This window comes from Pholis gunnellus (genome assembly GCF_910591455.1).
Source record: "Pholis gunnellus genome assembly, chromosome: 8".
NCBI classification, from domain to species: Eukaryota; Metazoa; Chordata; class Actinopteri; order Perciformes; family Pholidae; genus Pholis; species Pholis gunnellus.
The window spans coordinates 13,737,052-13,761,519 of NC_136534.1; the positions used below are offsets into that span (position 1 = coordinate 13,737,052).

The window sequence follows — 24,468 nt, forward strand, 5'->3', positions numbered from 1 at the left end:
GCAAAGAGACAGAATATCTCCACAGGTTTGGGTGGTCATCATGTAGAGATAACCTGGTGAGGTATCGCACTGTAATCATAGGTTTGACTTGAACGTCACAATCTGCTGAATTCTCCAGCTCAGGAGCTCCACAGATCCCGCCATCCATCACAACAAATAAAGGTTGGTTATTCTATAACCCCCATAAATCACATGGCTCCCTCCAAATACTGTCCAAACATGTCCTTGAAGGACCGTCTGAGCAAGGTAAGTCTCTGTTCATGTTAGTCCAGCCACACGTGTATGTGGAGGTGACAATGGTTATCTGCTCCTGTACTCTCCTTTTTTTTCCTCGATTCTTTTGTCCAGTCAGACATGCGTCTGCATACGTTGTGAAGGCCGGCCATAGTCAGACTGCTGGGAGGATACTTGTGAGGAGGCATAAGAGAAGCGAGACGAGCTGGACACCTTGCTGGCCTGATCTGATTGGTCATACGCATCCACCTTCTCGTAGGAAGCGGGCTTAACGTAGCTGGTGAAGGCGCGACCATAGGTGGCAGGTAGGTATGCAGAGCCACTGTAGAGGGGATCAGTGGGATAAATGCTGGCTGGCTGGGCGGGCTGCTGTTGCTGGGCAGCTTGTTGCTGTTCATATGCAGTTCTGCCTGCTGTGGTGGTTGCGTATCGGTGGGAGAAGTCGTAGACACGAGGCTGGGTGCCATGCTGACCATACAAGGGGCTGGGGGAGGGCAACTGCGATGGAGTGTAGACTGGCCGAGTGTTTGGCACGTATTCAGAGAAGCCACTGCTGCGGATATTGCGGTCTTCATGGCCACGGACATTGTAGTAGCCATTGGTGGGGTCCTGTGAGAAGAACAAAGAAAATAAAAATGAACATAGTTCAGCATTGTGTATGACGGATGGAAATAATGCATTCTAGCTAAACTGAGTGTTTCTTCAAGTAAGTTTTTTTAGTTTTACCTTGATGTCCGATCTCTCATCCTCCTCCTCTTCCAGGAGGTCGCTGTGTTCTGTGCGCGATGTCCCAGGAGACTCGCTGCTGTTCGGTGCCTGAGGGAAGACCAAGCATATTTGAAGAATTACTCGGATGAGCGAGACCTCACTTGAATAACAACAAAACAAAGTCTGAGCATTACATTACAGTGTTAATGTGAATTTTCCCGAACCATCAACAAAGATATCTACATGGCATACAAAGACGGTGCTCAAAGAAATTCACCATGGGCTCTTTGACATCCTCCTCATCATCATTGCCACGTGTAGCGTTGTGATCACTGTGAACAATCTGAACTCTGATGTCACTTTTGGAAAGACGAGTGCACCTTTTACCTGTGGGGATTAAAAGGAAGAAACTTGACATTACAAGGCAGACTTGTACATCAAATGCTATTTAATCACAGGGGAAACGGCTCAAAAATTGAACAGAAACTGTTCAATTTTCGGCTCACAAATGAAAAGGACTTTAATCTGTTTGATTTGAAGAATTGGCTGTTGACCCTCTCGCCCATACTGACCGTTGAGCTCACCTTTGCCTGTGTGCCTGCAGCAGAGGGAGACCAGAGTGATGACACAGATGAGCAGGACACAGCCTCCACCTACTGCTCCACCAACAATTATCAGCATAGGCAGGGCTTCTGCAACAAGAACAGTAATGGAAGGAAAGTGTGGCGTAGCGGGTGGGGGTAGATGGTTGTCAAGAGAAGTAGAGGGATGAGAGATAGTAGAACATAAGTGTCACTGTCAAGAACGTGCAGATCAGAGCAAAAGAAAGAAAGAGATCCATTCATTTGTCTTGCTAATCCCAGAAACGTCAGCGCCTATATAAATGCATCGGCTGTAAGCCCCGGCCTTCTCACAGCTAGCGTATGCTCATGCGGGCAATCCGGCATCTCACAGCCCGCCTATTGTCTCTAATCTCTCTAAAAGAAGGGTAACAAGGCCTGACATGCAATGAAGCAACAGACAGTAATCTAATTAGAGATTCCAGGAGATACCGCTGCCCATTTCTCTGGAGACCCCACTCCGCTACGTTGATTTAAATTACTGGCGAGGACCTTATTTTTGGTGTCTGCTGCAACAAAGGCTTCCACTAGCAGCAGCGTAGTAGTTCTACTGCCTAATTTTAAGATCACTTAAAGCGACTGCAGCCTAAGATGCTGAATTTGGCATTGAGACAGAGATAGAGGATATGAGTCCAACCGCAAACGCATGTAGCTTCCTCTAATTTACTTTTGTCCCCAATCAATATCTCTGTTATGGGGCAACCATATTCATTAAAGGAACCATCTGCTGATTAAATCATATTGATTAGAGGAGTATACTGTAATTAAGATAAGCACAAGACAGGAGCGCTGCTTTTCCCTAATCTTGCCTCCTTCACAGCGAGGATTGAGAGTATCATTTTAACTCTGGTGGGGATTAAAAATCCTGTTCGTGTGTACCTTGCTCCTTCAGTGTGACCAGGGCGGTGCCGGTGCCAAAGCGGTTCCAAGCGGTGCAGTTGTAGCGCAGCTGGAAATCCTGTGCTAGAGTCTCGGACAGCACCAGGGATGACAGGACACCATGGTCGCTGGTTACCGTCTGCACTGAGTAACGACCGGAGGAACCAGAGGACAGGCTCATGTCTCCAAAGGTCCACACCTGTTGAGAGGAGCAGGGAAAAAGACAACAGGGAGTAAGTCACATTTCTATAAAGAATTGCTCACCGGCGAGCTAAGCAGAGGCCTGCCCGGATGTTTATCCTTAGATCCCGGCCTGCCGCCGACTGAACACCAGTTTCTCTTTACATCCTGCTTTCTCTCTGCCGACCTCTAAGGTGCTCCGTGGCTGACACAGCTCACAGGCTCATGTTTAAGTCGCCCCCCACGTCTGCCCTGCAGGTGAGGCCTAAGAAGGGTTAGGTAGCTGCACTATGAAATAAGGCTCCTCTCTGCTGTCTCTAGTGCAAGGCCAGCAGGGCACCTGTCTCTCACTCCTCCTCACACCCTAATTATCCTCTCTCAGCCCAGCGTACGTTCAGCAGTTCAACGGGGTCAGTCAGCCGAGTGATGCCTCTTGGGCCGCTAATTGAATAGGGTTTGACTGAAACCTACAGGAAGCCAGTCTCCCACAGCTCCCTGAACTCGACTGACTCTCCAGTCAATGTTGCTGCAATTATAGTTGTGAATATGTGTGTGTACGTGTTTGTCAGCGTGTGAGGTGGAGATGTGTTGGTGCGAAAGTGTGAAGGTGAGGTCAGGGGTAAGGTTGCACTGACTGATCGCTCGGATGTGGGTGTGGCTAGGAGGAACATGGAGGTTGTAAGCTCCCAAGCACAAGTGAATGATGCACAGCACAAATAACAGGGCTTACTTACAATCTTATCAGGCGGGGGGCTGCTTCCCACCCGGCACTCCAGCTTGCCCTTGGAGTGCTTGACAGCATGCTGCGTGGCGTCCACTGTGATGATAGGTGGGCCTGGTGTGAGGAAGAAAGAAAGACAGAGTGAGCAGAGCAGAGAAATGGAAAAACAAAAAGAATATTTTGAAATATTGACCAATGCCAAATTGTCAGATATCAATTTTGATGCTACTTATTCAACACATCAGTCCGAACATCACAAGCAACCGTGTATATTCTGAAAAGAAGCCACTCACCATTTACGGTGAGAGTGACATCTCTTTCTGCAACTCCAATCCGAGGTACGATGGCCTTGCAGGTGTATGTTCCAGCATCCTCCTGGGTAACAGCCTTCAGCTGCAAGGTGTTGCCGTTACTGAGCACCTAGTGAGGAATCCAGAGAGACAAGTGAGAAGTGTGTTAGAGGGAGAGAGAAGGAGCGAGAGAGAGCGAGGCAGTGGGGAGAAGAGGCAGACAAAGGAAACCGGGACCTCTATCAGTGGCCCACTCATTGTGGAGGCAGCACAGAGGTGGGCTGACCATTGTAACAAATGCTGGTGGTTTGAGTTTAATTTCATTGTGAAGAGCTTTAATCACAGCATTAAGCACTCCAGCCACCGTTGAATGACCGTGCTGCTGGGGAGATTGTTGTAATTAAACAGTGGGGACAGAACGGAGCGCACTATGGTGTGAGTGGGCCTTAGCCTTTGGAGCTGCTACACTCACTCACTCCTTAGCTCATTGATCCTGTCATTCCATCAAGCTGTGATTAATCCATTTACCCCCACTCCATCCTCCTCCCTCCCTCTCTCCCTCCCTCCCTCTCTACCTCTCTACACCCCCTCTCACTCTCTCCAATTTTTTTTATTTCAACACACTTATGGAGTAACCCAATTAATCCATTACTCGAAGCTGTTTGAGGGACAGTGGCAGTGGGTGGATTAGAAAAATGCCTGCGTTTTTCCCTCAGAGGGGCTGAAAGCGCTCACTCTTCGAGATGACAGCATCGCTTACGCCATCCTGCAGCATTCCTCACTGGAGGTGTTTTCTCCAGCACTGCCTCAGAAATTGTATTAGTTACCAGGAGAGATGCTCCTATGAGACGTCCCCACTGATGGGGTGTGCGTGCGCTGAAAGACTTTTACCAAGATGATGTAAGTGAAGGTGGAATTGTCCCATTTGTTCCGCCTATGAAATTGACTGAGGAAATGGATACTCAAGTTTCTTAATGGCAGAAATGCTGCTCTGAAAGTTGCGACACTTGACTCACACACTTGAACCACAGCTTGACTCACTGATTGATTGATTGATTGATTGATTGATTAGAGTTATGACAGCATGTCATGTCATGTGCCCTGATGATGCTGTATGAAACTGTCAGTGGACATACAGTTTTCTGCCAGAGGCTTTAGCCCTCAGGGAGCACGGAGAGAGGAGGTGTTGAAGATTCAGCCATAAAAAGAATGTTTGGGGGAAGTGTGTGAGCAATTCATGCCTCAAGGCCATGTGTGAATGGTTCTCTCTGGAGGGTTGGTGTTGAAGCTTTACCACTAAGTTAAGGTGGTGACTAGTGATTGTTTCCTTACCACGCTGGAGCCCTGCTTGGTCCAGGCCAGGGTCAGAGGAGGGTTTCCAGTCCATGCACAAGTAAAGGCTGCATCCATCCCTATATCCACCGTCATTGGCTTAGGCTCCGACAGCAGTCTGGGGCCAACTAGGGGGAAGCAACAAAGAGACACAGCCAGTTACAATCAATAAGAGGGTGCTTTTACAATAACATACCTCGAGAAAAGTGCAAAATACACCGCTTAGCCAGACTGTATCGAATTGTTTGTCTAAAGTTCAACTCACATTGGACATCGACCAGGGTGCTGACATTGGTGTTGCCCACAGAGTTGGACACCTCACAGGAGATGGGGTCTGTGAAGTAAGAGTAGTCCACTGTCACCTCAAGGCTGTCCCCATTTGCCTCAGAGATGGGAACTCCTCCTTTTGACCACCTGGGACAGATGAATAATCACATTATACAGTCGCATTAGTTCAGGGAAGGTACTTAGCCAGGCGTATTAAAGTGGTTATTAGCCGATTCATGGGTTGTGCCAATCACAATCAAACGCTGCCAATCAAGCAGCCCATTTAACCCAATGAATCTACTAAGCACTTGCATGCTTGTACTCCTTCTGTCTGAATGACATCTTTACTCTGGTTGGCATGTTGGCAGCATATAATGTCTGGAAGTAGATGCAACATTTTGCTGTATCATCATCTCAGACTGCTGGCTCAGCATGGATGGTGGCAGGATCGGAGTGAACAATTAAGATTAAAATGGATGGCTACCTGTATCCAGTGATTTCAGGATTGGCCGAAGCAGAGCAGATGAAGAGAACCTTAGCTCCCTCGGTCACAGTCTGAGGCTGGACTGACAGAGTCACTGTAGGAGGGTCTGTGAAGAGGGAGACTTTTATGTTACTGACACGAATTGGATTTAGTAATCGCATTGGCACCATTCACATTTTAACAGAATCAAATGTGCGTTACAGATTACTGTGCATGGCATGCACTCTGCTACAACGCTGCAATATTTTGGTGGTCTCTATAGGAAAGCTGAAGCCGGGACACTCACGCTGGACATTGATAGTGATCGATGTCTGTCGTCCAGCTGGGGCAGCTGGGTTAAGAACCCTGCAGGTGTAGGTGCGTCCAGAGTCGCTATCCTCAGGAACGATTGGAAGCATACTGACAGCCGCCTCCTTCTTTCCATCCTCAAGCAGAGTCTGTAGAGTTGCAAAACAACTGTTAGATTGCTCCTGTATGTCCGATCAACAGTGATACAAACTATGCTTTTAAAGAGAGACTTCATTGCAATCGACCAGAACAGAGCATCAGTTCAATGGCACACAAGCAAGTCACTTGCCGTTTGTGACCGCACCATTTAGGAATATCTCTATGACACTGCAGGTCTTGTTTTTTCTTGTGCAAGGCGTTGAAATTGTCATCCCGTTCTTGGCATGGCAGTTAAATCATATATTTTATGATGCAGCAGGGGATATTGTGCTGTTCCCACATTTCTGAGAGTGTTCCCCGTCAGCGCTCCTTGTTTGTCATCATCTTTTAAATCTATTTACTGCTCACAGAAATCAATACGCCTAAGTGAGGAAAGGTGTAGATTCTGAGGATATGGCTCACTGCGCTCTCACTTTCTCCTTCTCTTCCTCATACACACACACACACACAAGGAAAAAAAAAACTGTGATGCCTACGGTGCCTGTGTGTCTGTTTTTTTGGGTGGTGACAGTGAGGGAGAAGTGTCACACATCTTAGGAAGAGAGCAAGGCCAAGCAGAGCTTTTCCCCTGGACAGCCAAATCAATGGACGCAGGCTTTCACTTCCTCAGCTAGACACAGAAAAAGCACTTTATGCTAGATCAAATCACATCACTCCCTGACACCACCCCTCACTAAGACAAAGCTTTATCTGCCCCAGTCTCATTTCTTAATGGTGGAAATAATCTCTGTTTTTCTCAAAGCTATCTCATTAGTTAACTCTATATTGTTTTTTTCATGTATTCTTCTTTTCCTCTCCTGTCTTCTCCTCCCTCCCCCCTCCAATCCTCTTCCCTCCTTTCTCACTGCAGGCTCTCGTCTCCTTAAATGTGGCGTTTAGCGTCGTTTAGCGTGGTCAGAGAGCATGAAAAATGTGACACTTTCCCAGCCGTGGCTGGCTTACGCTCCGGCGCATCCCCATTGTGTTTCTGCATTGTTGTGGGTTATTTCTTCTCTGCAGAAACTCTACTGTATGAAACACTCATGCCTGTCTGAGCTTTGGCATGCTCCAGTTATGCTGTAGTGTCGCTGCATTAGGGAGCAAAGGGGGGTGGAGGGGGTTAGCGAAGGCGGGGAGGGAGGGAGGGAGGGAGGGAGGGAGGGAGGGAGAGAGGGGGGGTCAGGCAAGAGTGAAAATGGGAGGGGGACTGCAGAGAGAGCAAAGAAATTGTGCGAGAGATGGGTGGTGATAGAAAGAAAAAAAAAATGTGAGACCATGGAAGGAAGATGAGAAAAATAAAAAGAGAAATGAAAGAAAAATAACGGTATCATACCCTAAGAGAAAATATCTTTGATTTGAATAGATTTGCATTCATTTCTGCGCGCTGTTACGTGGTGCAATATTGTGTGGTTGTTAGTGTTTGAATGATAATGCTGTGTTCTCACTGTACCTTGGAATAAATTGCAGTCTCCATGACCTCTCCATCTCTGTACCAGGTGATCTCAGCAGCAGGTTTGGCTCCTGAGGCTCTGCAGGTGAGATTGTGTGGTGTGTGGGCCTTCAGACGTACAACGGGGCCACCCTCCACCACAGGGTCTGAAGGAGGAACTGTAAAGCAGAACAAACGTACCACTCAAAACAACAACAACTAAAAACTCATTACAGCTCCAGGCCAGCACAGAGCCACAAAAAGGCCATCTTGTTATTGAGCTTGCTGTTGCTCTTAGCTCATCATCAATATATCGCAACAGTAAAAGAGGCAAACAATATCTCCTTATGGCCATGTGTCTATTTAACAAGGTGTAGTTTCATACAAGAGAAAAGACCAAGAACGTTTTTTATTTGGAAGAAAAACAGACTCAACCACATTTATTTGCTTTCTTGGGACTAGCATTATTACTCTATTTGCTCTTACTGTTGCAGAGTGATGTTTCAACTGAATTGCTTATTTGTTCATTTATTTGCATGGTTTCGCTCGCACCACTGGCAAGCCAAGCGTGCCACCCCTGATGAAGGCGTCTATCTCCCCAACCAATATGAGAAGGCGTAAACATGGGGTTTGTGCTGGCCTTTCTCGCTCCCTCCACCGAACCAATTTCACTGTGTGTATCTGAATTGTCAGAGGTCCTTCCGCTACCGCAACAAGGACACTAATGGAATCCGAGTGCTAGGTGATTTTAATTTCCATGCCGATTCCCCTGACTGCACTCCTACCGTTGACTCCTTTGACTGTGCAGGATTGCTTTGGTCTCATCTGGCCACATTGATTTACGCACACACACGCACACACAAACACACACAGGTTTGTGCACCCCATCGCTTTTTAACACCCTTATGTCCAAATGTAAACATAAACCGCAGGTTACTAAACAATTCACCTGATTTTCTTTATATATTCATGAAATGCATATAATGTTTATGAACCAGCAGATTTGGTCTTTCAGAGTGCAATAAATGTAAAAGTGGCAGTTTCATCAACTTTGCTTGCTGCCTCTACATGGGTGTCTGTATGGCTGTGTGTGGGCATGTGGTGAGGGCAGTGATTTGTGCTGCTCTGTACAGCTTTGACAGTGACATGAGACACAGGAAGGTGGGCAGATGAACGGCTTTCTGAACCTATTCATTTAGTTGAAATGTTCCTACATGCCGCTTGTGATCGCTATCTGCTTGCCTTTCCATGACAACCCTATCTGTACCGCTTGTCAGTCTCGTGAACTCAGACTGCACACCTTAATAGCAACAGATGGATTCAAGGACAACAGGCTCTGTGGTGAAAGCTTTGCATTGTGTTGTGGCATAAGCTGATTAACTAATTAATACCGCCCTCTGTGAAAGTATTATAGAGAGATAAGGGAACATTTACACAGTTGAGTATGGACAATTGACAGGACAAATTAATAGAATGATGTTCCTTTGCATGCCACCAGATGCCAGCAGTGCTTTGCCAATTCCAATTCCCACAGGACGTGGCCCTCGCCCCCCCCCCCCTCCAACTCTGAACGTCTGTGTGAAGAAGTAGATTACTCACATCATGTTAATGTAAAAAACGACTTGCCGTTGACAAATGTTGTGGCTCACTGTAAAATGTGCTAACTGTGCAGACCCTGACTTTCAAGCGACTACGCGAGTCATTTGTGACTGCAGCAATCACATTATCCTAGGCATCCACAGTCTTGATTATCGCTACTGAGAGCAGAGGGTTTCTTTTTTTCGAGATAAATCTCTTGGCTGAGCCTTGCCTGGTTTGAATTATACTTTCAGGACATGATTTAAACCAGGAAATTAGATTTACAATGAGGTTATCTTTTGAGTGGCGATAAGAGAATGTTTATGAATCTCTAATTTAACAGTATTTAGGTGTATTTTTTATTTGTCTCTGTTAAGATGTTCTTTAAATGTGATTATCTTGTGCATTGCACGTGTTCTTTGTAGATTTGCCTACATGTTTCTGTGTTTTGTGATGAAGACACTCCCCTGATTGTTCCCAAGCGCTGCCAGCCTGCAGGCCTTGGCACTGGGGCTGGCTGTGAGGATCATGCATGAGCTGTGTATCTTACCTAGTACAGTGAGCTTGGCACGATGGGAGCGCAATCCCGCCTGTGTAGCCTGACACTCATACACCGCGTCATCCTCCAACTCTGCCGAATCGATCAGCAAGCTGTGCTCGCCTGATAGCGGGTCGCCCATTAAGGAATACCGCGTCCAGCCTGCGTGAAGCCAGCCCAGAGAATAGAGTCAGAGACAAACAAACCACCCAACAACCAATACATAATGAAAGGACCAGACTTGTGCGTTGAACAAAGGAGTGAGAAACGTGGCAAGGCTCTTTAAGACACAAATGAAAGCATGGAGCACCTCACTGAGCCAGGCATTGAGCCGTTGTGTTAGCAGAGCAGTGCGAGACTGGAAATGCAACACGTGAGAAGGCTGCTGCATGAGGAGTCTGTCCTTTAAAGACAGACACAATGAAGATTGGGTGGCTAAGGTCAAGAGGAAGCCTCTCCACCTTCTCTCTAGTCTGCCACACATTTAAATGTCAGCGCGTGACAAAAGCCAATTGATTATCTACCTTCCGACAAGACCCTTAAAATGCTAAACAACAAATTAAAGTTCGTTGTGTGCAGCAGTAGCCGACCTGTCTGCAGTACATTGTTCTCTAAACATTCATTTGCGTAAAACTCCAGTGGTTGACATAGAGAGAGACTTGGTTTCTAATGAGACCTGGCATTGATCGCGGTAAGACAGACAGAGAGAGCTATAAACACACCGAAAGCAGTAGAGAGAAGAGAGACAGAAATAATAAGTCAGTGATAATACCTGGCAGGTCTCTCTCTCCACCCAGTGCCAGGCCATCTTTGGTCCATTGTACCATTCCCCGATAACCCACAATGACACAGGGTAGAGTCACCGACTGACTGGATACAACCACCTGGTCCTGGGGTTGCTGGGAGAAGTAGGCTGCTTGGGTGGCTGCTGTGAGAACAGAGAGAGGGAGCACGATGTGAATAAAAATGTTCTTAGAATTCATATTTTCATGATGGTAGATGGTCAAGTCACACAAGAATTCACAAAATAGTACAATAATATATAGGTACACAGAACACTGCTAATGGTATTTCAGAGAATGTAGTGGCTGTAGGTTTCTGCAGTGCCAGCAGAGGTGTAGCATGAGAAAAGTGAAACTTGCACTGTAAGGGTCGTGAAAAAATAAGCAAGTATGAAAGAGGGCAGACTGGTCTGCTCACTCCCTTGTTTTCATGGCACTTGCTGAGAGAATATGAACAAGGCCGACATGTGTGAAAATATTATTTCTCCCCCCCCCATGAATGTTGCTTCTAAAAGGAAGAGTCAGCTGCGCCTCATAACTTATTTAAGTCTTTCTCAAGACCATATGGTTCTATGCTCGCTGACGTGAAGCAAACACACTTCTGGGGAGGAAAATCCGCCACTCTTTCAGTGTGCTTTTTGTAAAAATGGATGTTAAACAATCAAAACTCCATTAAAGTTCCCGGGGGACCCATCCGTTTGAGCCTGCTGAAAGTCAGCAGAGACACCTGCAGCCGTTCTGCTGCTGTGTTTAAGTATGGCACACGGTCTCACTGGATTGGCTGGCCTGCCTGCACACGCATGCAGAAACGCGGCGTGAATACGGTTCCGCGGTTCCAACCGTTTGTGCCACTATGCTAAAGATTAAGTATTAGAAACTCTACTGGCAGGGGAGGATGGCAAGACTCCAGAGGTAACTAATCTGCAGGAGAAGGTGGGAGGAGAGGGAGAGAGGCAGTTGGTTGGTTATCTAAGTGGGGTGTCTGTTTGAGTCGGCAAAGAGGACTTAAAAAAAACCTTCAGTCATTCTCCTTCTCTCTTTCTTTGTTGCTTGGTGGAGAATGGAAGGGAAGGGGGACAGAGGAAGATAAAGAGGGTTCTATTCAGGCAGTGCTAAGCCCCCCCTGAACTGCTTCTCTTGGTGGGAGCGCTTAAACAGACAGGGTTGCCCCCCCCCCCCAAGCAAAGAAAGCTGCTGAAAGGAGGGCAACATACGGCGGCCAGAGACGCGCTATTGTCCCCTTGTCCCTCTCTTTTAATAGGCCTCTTCATTTCCAATCAATCCTGCTAAATGCAAGTTTAATAGCTTTTCAATAGCAGCTTTTCCCCCCAGAGGGTAGCTGGGATTTTCTCTCTCTCTCTCTCTCCCCTTTTCTCTTCCCCCGTCTCTTCCCCCTCTTTCTCGTTTCATTCTCTCTAGTTTTTCTTTCTTTTTGAAAGGGGGGCTTCCGAGGTTGTTGGCAGTGTTTATTCCGCACTCAATTATCCACTTCATCTCGGGGTGCACCATGGGCTGAACCCTGCCCCTCGCCTCCCCTCTCTGCTTTTGCACCCTCCTGTCTCTGTCACCCGACAGCACAATTGAAGCCGCCAAACAGTGAGCTCATCAGGAACGTGAGTTCTCCACGGCTCATACCACTGTGGTTCTCAACAACTGCCGCAAAAACCCATTTTCACATGCACCCATTCTTTCTTACTCTCCATCTGGGCCAAAAGAGATGTTAATATAGCAAAACAGAAAGAAAGACCACAAAGCAATTAGTGAGTTAAGTTAGTTCACCAGTAATGTCTCCCGTTTCATCATTTTACCAAGCGTCTAAAAGGACTATTGAGCCGTGGGTGCAAACAGGTAGGGTGTATGTGTGTCACGCACTGTGGATCAAAGGAGGCCAATTTGAGAGCGTCAATGAGAAGTGAAACATCTTCTAGCTTAGGCTATTAGGCGTTTAGCGAAGGCTGGCATTTTCCCATCATACCTTCAAAAATGCGTTTTTTTCACAGTCTGCCTGCCTGTCCCTAACATTCTGCCTTTTATGAGCTATTGAACATTTTTATATGCCTCCCCTTGCAGAGTGATTTTCCTCTTTGTACTTGCAACAGGACAAACATTGATTGCAATTAAGTATCTTGCCCAGAGCATCTAAATGTTTACAATAAGTAATAATTCTCTGCATTGGTTGATTGTTTGGATGAATTACATGCACTGAATTGTTTCTCTAAACCTCACCCACATACAATTTCTCACGCTCACATATGGCAATTAACGTCACACGCACACACACATATAAATGCAGGCGTACAAATATAGACTACAGAATATGTGCTGTAGCGAATGTCTTCACACCATGAGAGTGATTCATTGCTATCCAGATCCCTTATTGAAAATGCTCAACAGAACATCTCGAATGGCTAATGACTCATGCCAGATTCCTTTAATTCCTCCTTGCTGAATTAGACAATTCTTTGACGGTGTATTAGCAGCTTAATTACATGAATACATTTCTGACGGGGAGAGAGGGAGGAACAGAAGCAGACAAAGAAACAGTGGAAGAGAGGCAGTCAGAAGAAGTAGGGAGCTGTGGGTGTGAGGAGACTTGCTCTTGGTGTGCTGCAGTGCCACATGCACATACAGTATATATGGGTACAAACACCGCAACACCATCGCTTTCAGTGTTTTCACCAGACTCAAAATGAGGAACCTGTCTGTTGGCTGCAATTGAATCAGTCGCAAAAGAAGGATTTGAATCCCCCTTGAAATCCTCACATTTCTGCAGTAGATGTGAGTTTATTTACCATGTCGTCTTGAACATTACGCAGGTAAATATGTGCAGTGTAGATTAGTTGTACCACATGCGGTGTGCTTAATGTTACTTTAAATGCAGTTCAATTTTAGTCCTCATCACAAAAAAATGCAACGTTCACTCTGTTTCTTACCTTTGCTGTGTGTGTGTGTGTGTGTGTGTGTGTGAGTGTGTGTGTGTGTGTGTGTGCATGAGTGTGTGTGTTATTTTCCATTCCCCTGTAACAAGGTCAAAACACATTTGGCCTGATATATTTTAATCCGGATTTCTCAAAATGGAATATCATTTCACGCTGCTGGATGCACATGGGGCTAAGTTTATGTGTGTGTGCATCTCTGTCCAACTGTGTGGGCTCAGTGTGTGTGTGTGTGCGTGCGTTTGTGTCTAAAAATGTGCAATGTATGTTTATGTCTGTGTGTGTGTGTGTGTGCCAATTTGAATGTGTGAATGAGTGTGGAGGGTGGGGCAGTGTTAATAGGGAAAGCGACATGTCAGGCACTGGAGGGCACATGTAGCAGTTACTTTGACACTGTGACTTTGCTGTCTCTGTCACATGGTTGGAGTTAAGTGCAAAACAGCCTCTCCGACTTGGACACAACCTATTAAAGAGCTTTGCGTCGACCCTGGCACTGCCTGCACTCTCTCTCTCTCCTTCATCTGTGCTGATAGTGATACATTCACATCAGGAAGGATCAGGAAGAGATGGACAGATGTCCGCAATGATCCGTCCACCACTGGACATCTGCCTTGGTAGAATTAGTTTGAACCAGTCACTGTGTGTGTGTGTGTGTGTGTGTGTGTGTGTGTGTGTGTGTGTACACTGAGAATGTGTGTGTGTGTGTGTGTATAAGTGCCATCCGTGATGCTAAAGACTGAGAAAGATAATGGCACTGCAGATGACCTTTAGATAAAATGGGGATCTAACACACACTACAGTGCATTTACTACCAAGTCACCACAGTCATAATCTCTTATGCCATTTTGGTAATCTCACACAAAAAAAAAAATCCACACTTTAAATCAATTTAACACAGCATTCAAAAAGTCAGGTCCTTCAAATAAAACATAAAATAATGTCAGACTCTTTTGCTAACAGCTCAGGCGATGCACTATGTCCATTTCCGCGTGTTGTTACAATGACACTCAACTACATGGTCATTCACTCTAAGAGGCTCTGAGCTGCGTTTGCAGAGTCTCTATTTTAGTCCTGATTTTATTCCATGTCCTCATTCCAATCCAGTGCAAAGAGTGCAACATCCAGTCCTGTGGGGTCTATAAATAAAAGTGCTCTCAACTTGACTGGACAATTTGCTCTTTGCAGCAATAATTCAAAATGTTAGAAAATAGCGCCTGATATCTACTTGCGCTTTTTTCCCCAGTGGTGGAGGTAGAATCCTGCAGCCAATTGGTGCGAGCTTTCCACAATAAGAGTCAGAGAGGAGAAAAAGAAGGGGGGAAAACAGTCCCATAAAAAACCCCCAGCACAAAACAAGGCAATTGGCAAAAAAGTGTCAAGCTTGGAATAAACAACCCCTTTCCCCAAATGCCATCCATTGTGCCTTGTCTAGATAAGGCTTCTAAATCGGGCTGGAAAATGCAAGCTCCATTTCTCTCTGTATGGAATTATTATCCCTTTGTTTTGAGTCAGGCTCTTTTGTCTTCCCCTTCCTGTGTGTGTCCGTGTGTCTCTCTCTGTGTGTGTGTGTGTGTGTGTGTGTGTGTGTATACACAAACGGATAGTAGTGCTGATGTAGCTGAACCAAAGAGTATGTCCCAAAGGGGACCCTGCACCCATCTCATGTTTGATCTGGCTACTAAGCTCATTACCATGGCTCCTACAGAACTTCTGAGGGCTTGATGTGGACTAATAACAGATACCACCCACCAACTCGCGGCAGTGTGGCGCCCAACACAAGCACTGCATGTGTGAGGAACCTCTGTGTTTTTCTTAGACTTGGACCGTCGCGAACTCCTTCAGCCTGTGGCTCTGCAGATGGCCTCCTCTCTCAGACCTTAATGTGTCCCGGCCTCTCTTCAATCCTTTCTCTCTCACGTGGCATTCCATCTGCACTCTCACCCACCCACTCGCACTATCTTTTTTCCCATTCTGCATTTTGTGTGCCCAAATTGCAGTCTAACAGCTTTTTAAGAGCTGTTTTGCTGGAGTTTAATCCTCCTAGCCTCCCCTTTCAGCCTTTATTCCATTGTGAAAATCTTGGCTCAAACCTAGACCCTTCTTAGTGTGGACCCGCTTCACTAACCAAGCCCCCCCCCTGCTGCTGTATACCCCCACCCAGGGCATTTTCTCCCATTCCTCTACAATACAGCCCCATCCTCTCATTCCTCTGTTCATCACTCATTCGTCTACAGTCAGTGAGCCATGATCCCAGAAATCAATGTCTAGCAGGCCCCCTTTGAGTTATGTAAGGTGTTGCTAATTGTTGATTTGCTTTCTCAATGGCTCTTTCTGCCACCACTCTCCATTTCCGTGTCAGCTGTCATCCCTTTCCAGCATCTCCCTTGCACTTTCTCGCCCCATCTCTTCCTCTCTTCTATCCTGTATCCCCTGTCCCTTTCTCCCGCTCTCTGCATCCCTGGTGTGAAAATCACAGGGGTTCGTGTCAGCTTGTCAACACAACACTCAAGAAAGCAGAGAAGGCGAGGGAACAACAACAAAAAAGAGCCACTCCATGTTTCGAAAGACCGCAAAAACTGAGGTGAGGTAAAAATGGAAAAAGTGGGCTCCTGTCAGCTTCCAATTGCAAAGGAGTGGGCCATGAAAAGGGATTGATGGAACGCTGTAATCAGTCTGTCTCCAAGGCTGTCACCACGAGGTTTTTCTCTGCTGGAATAGGGCACTGCACACATCAGGGCAGCAGTGAGGCTGATCGCATGGGCGAGCAGCGGCAGAGTTTCTCCCCGGGTACCTGCTACAGCAGATGCAGTGGATAGAGTAATAGAGTGGTATGCATACAAGGAGGGGAAAAGAGGAGGAGGCTGTGGAGGGGCAGACCAAGAGTGCTGATGTGACATAGTCAGAGTGTGTGAGTGTATGGGAATGGGTCGCGCAGTCGCTGTGCTGCAGTGCCCGACAATGTGCCATAAATACACTAATTATTATACTGTCTTTGCACACACACACACACACACACACACACATACACATACACACATAGACACACATTCCCTGTCACACTCCCATGTCTTTAGGGTTACCAGTGGGCAGAAGCATCTCTCTGAGTATAATTCTTGCACAGCTTTTTAAACAGACCCCCCCCCCCCTCCATACTCTGAAGCCAACAGCCAAAGAGCTGAGAGCTGACTCCATGTAGACAGATAGCAAGTGACTGGCTGGCTGGCAGGAGGACAGGAAATAAAAAGCCATATAAAAAAAGAGAGAAAAGGGGAGGGAGCTAGTGGTGGCAGTATGAAATTGTCTGTACACATCAGCCAGCAGTGTTGACAAGATGTTGATTGAGCTAGTCTTGTCATTTTGTGTCATTCCTGCTTACCCCCTGGTGTTTTCACTGCAAGACAGCTGCTGGCTGGATCTGTGTCACAGTTCCAGCCCTTTTCTGTCCCCATTGCTTCTCTCTCTCTCTTCCTTGCTGTCTCTGTTCCCAATTTCTTTCTCTGGCTCCCTCCTTTCCCCAGTGTTTGGATGGAAGGGCTTTCAGATAATTTACTGTGCTTTTAAATCATTAACTTCTAGTGCTGTTTGCAAAAGCCCTGGTTTAGTGTGTGCACAACAGCTGACATGGTGGATAAAACGGCAACGGTGCACAACATGTGACGGAGAGGCTTGTCAAAGATGGGGCAGGGATACATTTGAAAAAAGTTCATCTTTTCATTTACGGCTTCAGTCATGACAAGTAAACAAAACAAATATGAATAAATAATAGATAAATCAATAAAACAATGACGAGATCATGTTAGAATTGCCTCCATCTCTTGCTTTTTCTAAAAGGCGGTGGAAATGAAAACAAAGGAATTCTCTACATAGATTCTGTACTGGGACTCTGGGCCTAATGCCCTGGGGTGTCAATTAATTTAGTCTAGGGATTTGCGGCCTACTCTTCCTAATTGAGCCCAGTGGAGACCCCCTTGGCTCTTCACGTTAGGAAGTAGTGCGTTTCATAATTAATACTCCCCCCCCCCCCCTTTATTATTATTATTTTTTAATGAGGGTGGTAATGTTGTAAATGTATGCATCTCATTAGAGCAAAAGGGCCATCTACGCTATTGTTCACTTCTGCAGTGTTTGCTGCTGGTGAGATGAATAAGAGAGACAACCTCATTCAGAAGCAGCAATGGCACATTGAAGTCAAAGCTGCGCTTTTGTGTGTGTCTGAATATAAAACACAGCTAGCTCAATGAGAGTCTCATTAGTGTTGCTTAATATGTGTGCTTTTTAAAGCTTAGAGGTTAATGCCCGACTTGCCTCCATTTCACTGGAGCGCTCTTTAATTTGATGCATAATTCTTTTTTGTCAGCAGCTGACAAGAGCCCCTTCAGAGAAAGCAGCTGAGCCGTGTTGTGAACTCTGCATCCAACAGGAACACAAAGGCCCCAAAAACACTTCAAATTAAACCTGTTTCAATGTTCCCCTTCTCCTGCTCCACATTACAGTAGATATTTCTGAACTATGCTATCTTCCCATCTCTCTGTCCAGAGAACATAACTCCTGGCGTTTAAACAAATTACCTCCTCTCCCAGGAGAGCCATGGATCCAGTGAAAACAATAAGTGTGTGATTCACAATGCTGCCGCCTCTCTCTTCTTACAAACGGCTTTCAAATTGCCATTTATTAATCAATGTCTGTGGTTAGTCTGTGACCAGAATTTCTCTTCCCTTTTCATCTAGGGGTGGAGAAAAGGCGAGTTTTAATTTAACATCACATTTTTATTCTGTTCATCAGATTGCCTGTAACTTGAATCATTCTTTTAAAATTACTGATGACTAAGAGCTTCCAGAACACAAGAAAGGGAGGGGAACAATGTTACCTGCTGACCTCAATACATCCTGCTTTGTGTTGAGAAAAAGAAGGGAAGGGGAAAACTAATTTCCTGAAACTCCATTTCTTAAGCGTTGATTAGTAAAGGAGCATAATTAGAGTGAAATGTGAAGTCAGGGTTTTTTCAGATTGCGCCGCTTCCTCTAGAAAAATCAGGCCATGATTAATGAATACATGATTAATGAGAGAACTAATTAATCAATTAATTATTAAGCAAGCACTCTGAACAAGAAACGGGTAGGATGACGGTGAACAGTGGATATAAGTGATGGTTAGGTTGTGTGTTAGAGAAAAAAGGATTTAGGGTAATCTGCCTGTTTGTTCTGTCAGTTTGTTTTGTCTTCTGTTACAGGGGAGGATGAGGAAGAGGGCAGACGGGGGGAGATTGGAAGGCTTAGCCCTCCGTCTTCAGCTTCCTGAGTCAGCGCCAGCGTCGTCTCGTCTGAGAGCATTGACATCGAAAGCCTGCATTTTCAAGTCTCCCCGTACATCTAGGGGTCAGATCTTTAGGTCACGCAGTAGTGAAGAATGGCATCACATTTGCCAACTACAGTGATGATGTTTAGCATCGGGCTGCAAAAGGCCACACGACCCACAGTTGAAAAGGCAAAGGGTAACTAACGCAAAGTTCCCTTCTCCAACCAGTCGTCTCTCTTCCTCCCCCTGTCTTTAACTAGGACACCCCATCAATCTTTGATAATGTGCAGTGTGGGTCTCTCCTGTGTGACCAGGCTGATGAGACATCACAGCAGGGATTGATGTATGAAATGCAAGCTCCGAATGTAACTGTGATATACTGGACCGTTTCAAGTCAAGTTTGACCTTTTTTTCCCGGATATTAATCGCTGCAGTGAAAGAATATATGTGTGATATATCCCTCCCCCAGGAGCCCCACACACTTTATTCTTTGGCATGGGCTTCTTCTACACTTTCAGTTAGTGGAGGTGGGGGCTTTTTTTAATATTATTTCTGCCAAAAGACCCCAGAGCTGCAACACAACAGGATATGGGACACAAAATATTATTTTATAAGCGGATGGGTTTATTGTTGTTGTTATTGTAGCATTGCTCTATAAAGTTGCACTTCCCTTCCCCCCCCCCTACAGCCTGAAACACATCCTCAAAGCGAGAACATGAGAGAAGGATCTTTCATCCCTGCATATCTTTCCTGGCGTTTACTGCTGGCCTTATTAACAGAGTTGTGAGTGACGGAGGCAGAGTGTGCTGGGAGAATCTCAAGGGGCTTTGATGGAGGCACGCTATGGAGCTGCAGCAAGCTGAGGGCAAGATCATGCTCGCGTTTATCCGCTCAAAATGCTTTATAGAGTTCTTTGTCCATGTACCATTTTCCCTAACACTCCTTCTTACTTCTCCATACGTTCTAGTCTATTGTTTTTCTCCAACGGCCACTAGTTGGACTAGTGCTGCATTCTGTCCTAATCATACCATGGCATTGCAGATTACCTCAAAGTCAACTCTGTGTGAATGGGTCTTTTGTCATGCTGGGTGGGTTGGCTCATTGACTGCGAATCCCTGGACATATGGTGGCTGTGTGTTGCGATGTGTCATGGCAGAGAATGCCGTGGGTTGGGCTCTTGACCCTCGCCTGGCCTTTAACACCTTACCGGCTGCACCAAAGTCTGTGGCTTGATGAACTTAAACACTTCATTGTGCACTCTGTGATTTGGGGTGTGTTTCCTTTGGCGCTTTTACTCAGGATGAAGAATGTTCGCTTTGCAGTCGAGGGCAGATGTGTGCTATGTGACTGTTTTGCCAAACATGTAGCACGCGGTGACACACGCAGATGGACACACATTTTTGTCTCCAACACATTGTTTGGTAGAAGTAAAGCTATACACTGGACCTGTATCTTTGATGGCCAGACTTCTACAGAGAAATCTCCTTTGTCCTGGTGAGATAAGACTGTTAATTAAATTTACCACCCCAACAGAACACATCACAGAGGGAAATGACTACAGCACATATCCACGTGTCTGGTCACACTACGAAGATAACAAAAGCAAACTTTAAACTTCTGTTACACGTCTTTCATGCATTCTATCTGTGTGTCTGCAAAACAAGACTTTCTTTGCAGGTCACATCTACCGGAGAGGCCTCAGGTTTGGGGCTCTGATAAACAAGTGGAGCGTTACAGGCTCTTAAGCCCATCTGGTGAGATGATCGATCATTAGACGGAGTGTGGAGATAACTCCCTCAACCTCCCTACCGGCTACTGCTGATTCCATATCACCCTCGCACGATATGGTATGAATCACAGGAAGTTGAGATCAATCTATATAGATTGTGCTGCTTGATTACAAAAAAAAATAAAAAAATCCCATTTGGCTTAGCCACGCGGATGTCTCCGAATCTGGCTGCGACTGTGTGTGTGTGTGTGTGGGGGGGGGGGGGGGGGGGGGGGGTGCGATGTGCGCATCTACCTTTTTTAAATAATAGCTTTTTAACTTTCTCCATTTACTGATTGCCGATAATTGTTAAACCCTCTCTACAATCTGTCCTACCTTCTTTCATTTACTTTGCTCAGTCCATCCTGCTCTCAAATCTCCCTTCTTGAGGGAGTCGTCTTTTAAATCTTAATTAAAACAGACTCCAAAACCCCCCACCCTCCCAGGGGCTGGCTGAAAGCAGCTTAGAACAATCAAGAGGACGGATTAGAAGTGAGAAGAAAAGAAGAGGAGAGGAGACGCAAGAGGGAGGGAAGGGGGGGAAAACAACAACGAGAATGGAACATTACAGGAAAATATTGAGAGGAGAGCGAGAGGGAGGAATGACCCTTTTCCTTCATCCCCCTGATCCTCTCTCCTTCCCCCTTCGCTCTGTCTCTCCCTCTCTCTCAGGACTCAGGAGTCTTGGCCTGACCTATTGACATTCAGCTTCTCGGCAGATTAAGCAGCGAATGGAGCTTCTGGAAAGGGTAAACACACTGGAGGAACAATGACCAACAGGCGGCAACCTTATTGGATTCTAATTAACTGCCAGGAGAGATGGCTAGGGGCATGTTAAGTGCTGTGGGACACAAGTTAGAGCCCAAGACCTTAAGTACCACAACTCACATCACCTACACCCTCCTCCTTTCTTGTTGATGGTTTCTTTTTTCTTTTATCTTCCCGTATCTCTCTATCCTCCCTATTCTTCTCACTTTCAATCTATTCGGCCACTGTTTCACATCTGGCCCATGAGAACGGCAAACAGAGACTTTTAAAAGCACTCCTCTGAGAGCTATTTGCCATCCCTCTTTCCTAGGCTGCCTCTCCCTCTCCCTTTCTCTCCCTTTCATCCCCCCAGAGGTAGCTGTTTGAGTTATAACGTTAAAATAGGCTGAAATATATGGAGGGATTATTTGATATTGAACAGATTGAATTATCTAGAGTGAGGGAGAAGGATGAAGGAGAGCAAAAATCATTTTTCTGCATCGCCCCCGGGAGGGAGCGCTACAGGAGGGAGTGAGGGAGCTAAAATGGAAAAGGAGCTGAAGCTCAGTGGTCACATATCAGAAAATCCAACCTGTTCTTTTTTTTTTATTAAACTCCTATTCCAATTAACCAAGACACTAATTTGAGTGTGAGTCCAAGCAGGTCTCCCTGTATGTGTGAACTTTCTCACTGGTGCAGTGGGTCCTCCGTCTTCGAGTGGCCCCCTGATTATGCCAACTCACAATGGTGCTGTGGTTTCTGGGATCCCCTATATGCAACCACAGGCACTAATTAGACTGGTCTCATTAATGTGTTAGTGTGAGGGAGTGCCGAGGCCATCATGAGTGGAGACTGACACAGGAGAGGAAAAAAGCAATGCCCTGCTAGAGGACGGGCCATCGTCACCCTCAGCAGGCATATAAAGCAATTCATTAATTGGTGTGAAAACACACATGAAGCCACACATGCGCAAACACACTCACACTCTGACACCTCAGTGCGAATACACATACTGATGTTATGGGTATTCCATGAACCCGTTGCTTGTTAACACATTACCTGGGATCAAAGAGGCAAAGGCTGGAAGGAGAGAGGACTAGAGGAGTCATTATTTGACGAGGAAAATTGCAGCCCAGTGTTATGTTTGTCCCTCGGCAAACCTGGCAGAATGGAGGTTTCATCCGCTTCACAAAACGGAAGGATCTCTTCTCTCGCTACGATCATGGTGAGAGTCTTTGAAATCCTCAGAGTACTTTCTTTTTTTTTTTTTTTAATCAAAGCTGGGAGGAAATGAATCGGAGCTTGCAGTTGTGATCCGAGCCTGGAGGTATAAAAGGGGATCCACATGACCACTGTCCATTTCCACACTATTACAGCAACAGTCATGGCTGTAATAGGTTGAATTGGGCCATTGATTTCTCTCATGCACCCTCTCTTTCACCCAAAAAACTAGTCTGTGCAAGTTCTGAGAGTTTTTCAGTTCCTTTTAACAAAACATCACATGCTCAAAGACAGCTCACATAAAACCTAGGCCTTGGCCCAATAAAACACACACACACACACACACACACACACACACACACACACACAGCCAACACAATATGTCCCAGCTTGAGTTCCTGGGGAGTTAAACAAAGGACTGAGTTTAAATTGGCTTTTAAAGAACTCCCCAGCACAATCAGGGAGTTGACTCGAGCTATACTGTAGTGTGTCAGAGGACTGTTTAGAGAAAGAAGAGCAGTTAGGCCAGAGGTCTGTAGTGCAGTGAATGGCTAATCTAAAGTGTGACGGCTCAAGAGCTTCTCTCGACCGGCTTCAATGGACCTCCAATCAGGCCTGACTGCCCCTCACTCTTTGGTCAGCTGTTTTAACTGGCTTGTGATTGAGTGGCTTCATTAAGGGCCTATTTATCGTCTCCTGTAGCACAGCCCTGAAAGACTGGTGACATGCTCACCACACCTACGCACCGCCTACATTAGAACTGCATTAGCACACACAGAACGTTGAACAACACAGCGATCTACTCCCTCAGAACGTGGTCCTTTTCAGTGAGTTGAAAAGATGTACAATCTCTGTACTGGTTTCAACAAACTTTCAACTTCTCTCCCTCTCTTACAGGACAACCTAGCTGTCGTCTTGTCAGCTTTCTTGCATCTCGCCGCCCCAGTGGTTCACCAGTTCTCTCTAGGAAATTGTCCCAGGCTATGCAGCCTGTGATACCTTCTAGGAAGGTATATGGCATGTGGCTGTGTTGATGTGTAATACCGCCCGAACAAAATAGCAGGCCAGGTCAAACAATGACCTCACACAGACAGAGACCCTCCCAAACAAGCCACAACAAACAGCTTTCTGTAGACACTCTCTGCCTTTGATCTGAAGAAGCAGAGATGAGATCTGTCTCGTCTTTCCTCTCTTCTCTTTTGCCCTTTTCTATTTTTCTTCACAACATCTCCTTATATCCCTCTATCCTCTCCCGCTGAGCAGGTGTATTAAATGAGGTGACTATTCCAGCAGCATTGGGCCGCACCTCAAAGTGCAGTCTGTGAAGAGGGCTTTTCTCTCCTTCCCTCTTATCTTTTATCCCTTCCATCGGCCCATCTTCTTTACTCTCCCTTTCCCTTTATCCTTCTCCATCCCTTTTACTTCTTTCAACGCGTTCCCTCGCACTCCTGAATGTGAAATAGAGAGGGCAATGCCTGTCATCTATTTGAATTCATCTACACCTCCCTGTCTATCTCCCTCTGTGCATCTCTCTCAGCCTATTGTCTATTTAGCTATACGTCTAATTATGCTGTCTCACTTATGTAATTAGCACAAAAATAAATGGCTGCCGTGGCTTAGTCGCTCCCCTTCACCCCTCCCGTTGCAGACTCTGAGAAAACAAATTATGGAGAACAATAGGTACAAATGGCTTCTGCACCAAACCACATGATGGATGCAGCCTGGGTTCCCTGCATCTCATCCCTTCCTTTTTTTCCCTGCCTCGCTTACTCTCTTTGCTCTCCCTCCCCTCTCCATATTTCCAGCTCTATATGTCTCTGTTTGGAAACAGAGGAAGACTTGAGCACTCTCTCGCCCAACTACGCTATGATTGTTTGGCTGTATCATCTGTCTTCCCTTCTTGGCACTGACACTATATTCACACTGACATCATATTAGGCAGGGTCCTTTTACTACCCCTTTCTTTCTCTTTTCTCTTTCTCTTTTCTCTTTCTCTTTCTCTTTCTCTCTGCTCTCTCCTTCCCTTCCCCTGC

General features: G+C 46.0%; 1 protein-coding gene across 1 annotated transcript in view; it reads right to left on the reverse strand.

Annotated features, from left to right (window-relative positions):
- Positions 1-348: 348 nt before the first annotated feature.
- Positions 349-24,468, reverse strand: part of kirrel3l (kirre like nephrin family adhesion molecule 3, like) — a gene marked incomplete at its 3' end in the record, with an annotated part of 30,377 nt that continues 6,257 nt past the window's right edge. Inside the window, exons 2-15 of the mRNA XM_079165291.1 lie at positions 10,459-10,614; positions 9,699-9,848; positions 7,592-7,749; positions 6,002-6,152; positions 5,716-5,821; positions 5,230-5,378; positions 4,965-5,092; positions 3,636-3,762; positions 3,356-3,456; positions 2,442-2,640; positions 1,527-1,634; positions 1,220-1,329; positions 961-1,050; positions 349-843 (exon numbers count right to left, since the gene is read on the reverse strand). Coding sequence (XP_079021417.1) covers positions 349-843; positions 961-1,050; positions 1,220-1,329; positions 1,527-1,634; positions 2,442-2,640; positions 3,356-3,456; positions 3,636-3,762; positions 4,965-5,092; positions 5,230-5,378; positions 5,716-5,821; positions 6,002-6,152; positions 7,592-7,749; positions 9,699-9,848; positions 10,459-10,614 — 2,228 coding nt within the window. The remainder of the gene's footprint in view (positions 844-960; positions 1,051-1,219; positions 1,330-1,526; positions 1,635-2,441; positions 2,641-3,355; positions 3,457-3,635; positions 3,763-4,964; positions 5,093-5,229; positions 5,379-5,715; positions 5,822-6,001; positions 6,153-7,591; positions 7,750-9,698; positions 9,849-10,458; positions 10,615-24,468) is intronic.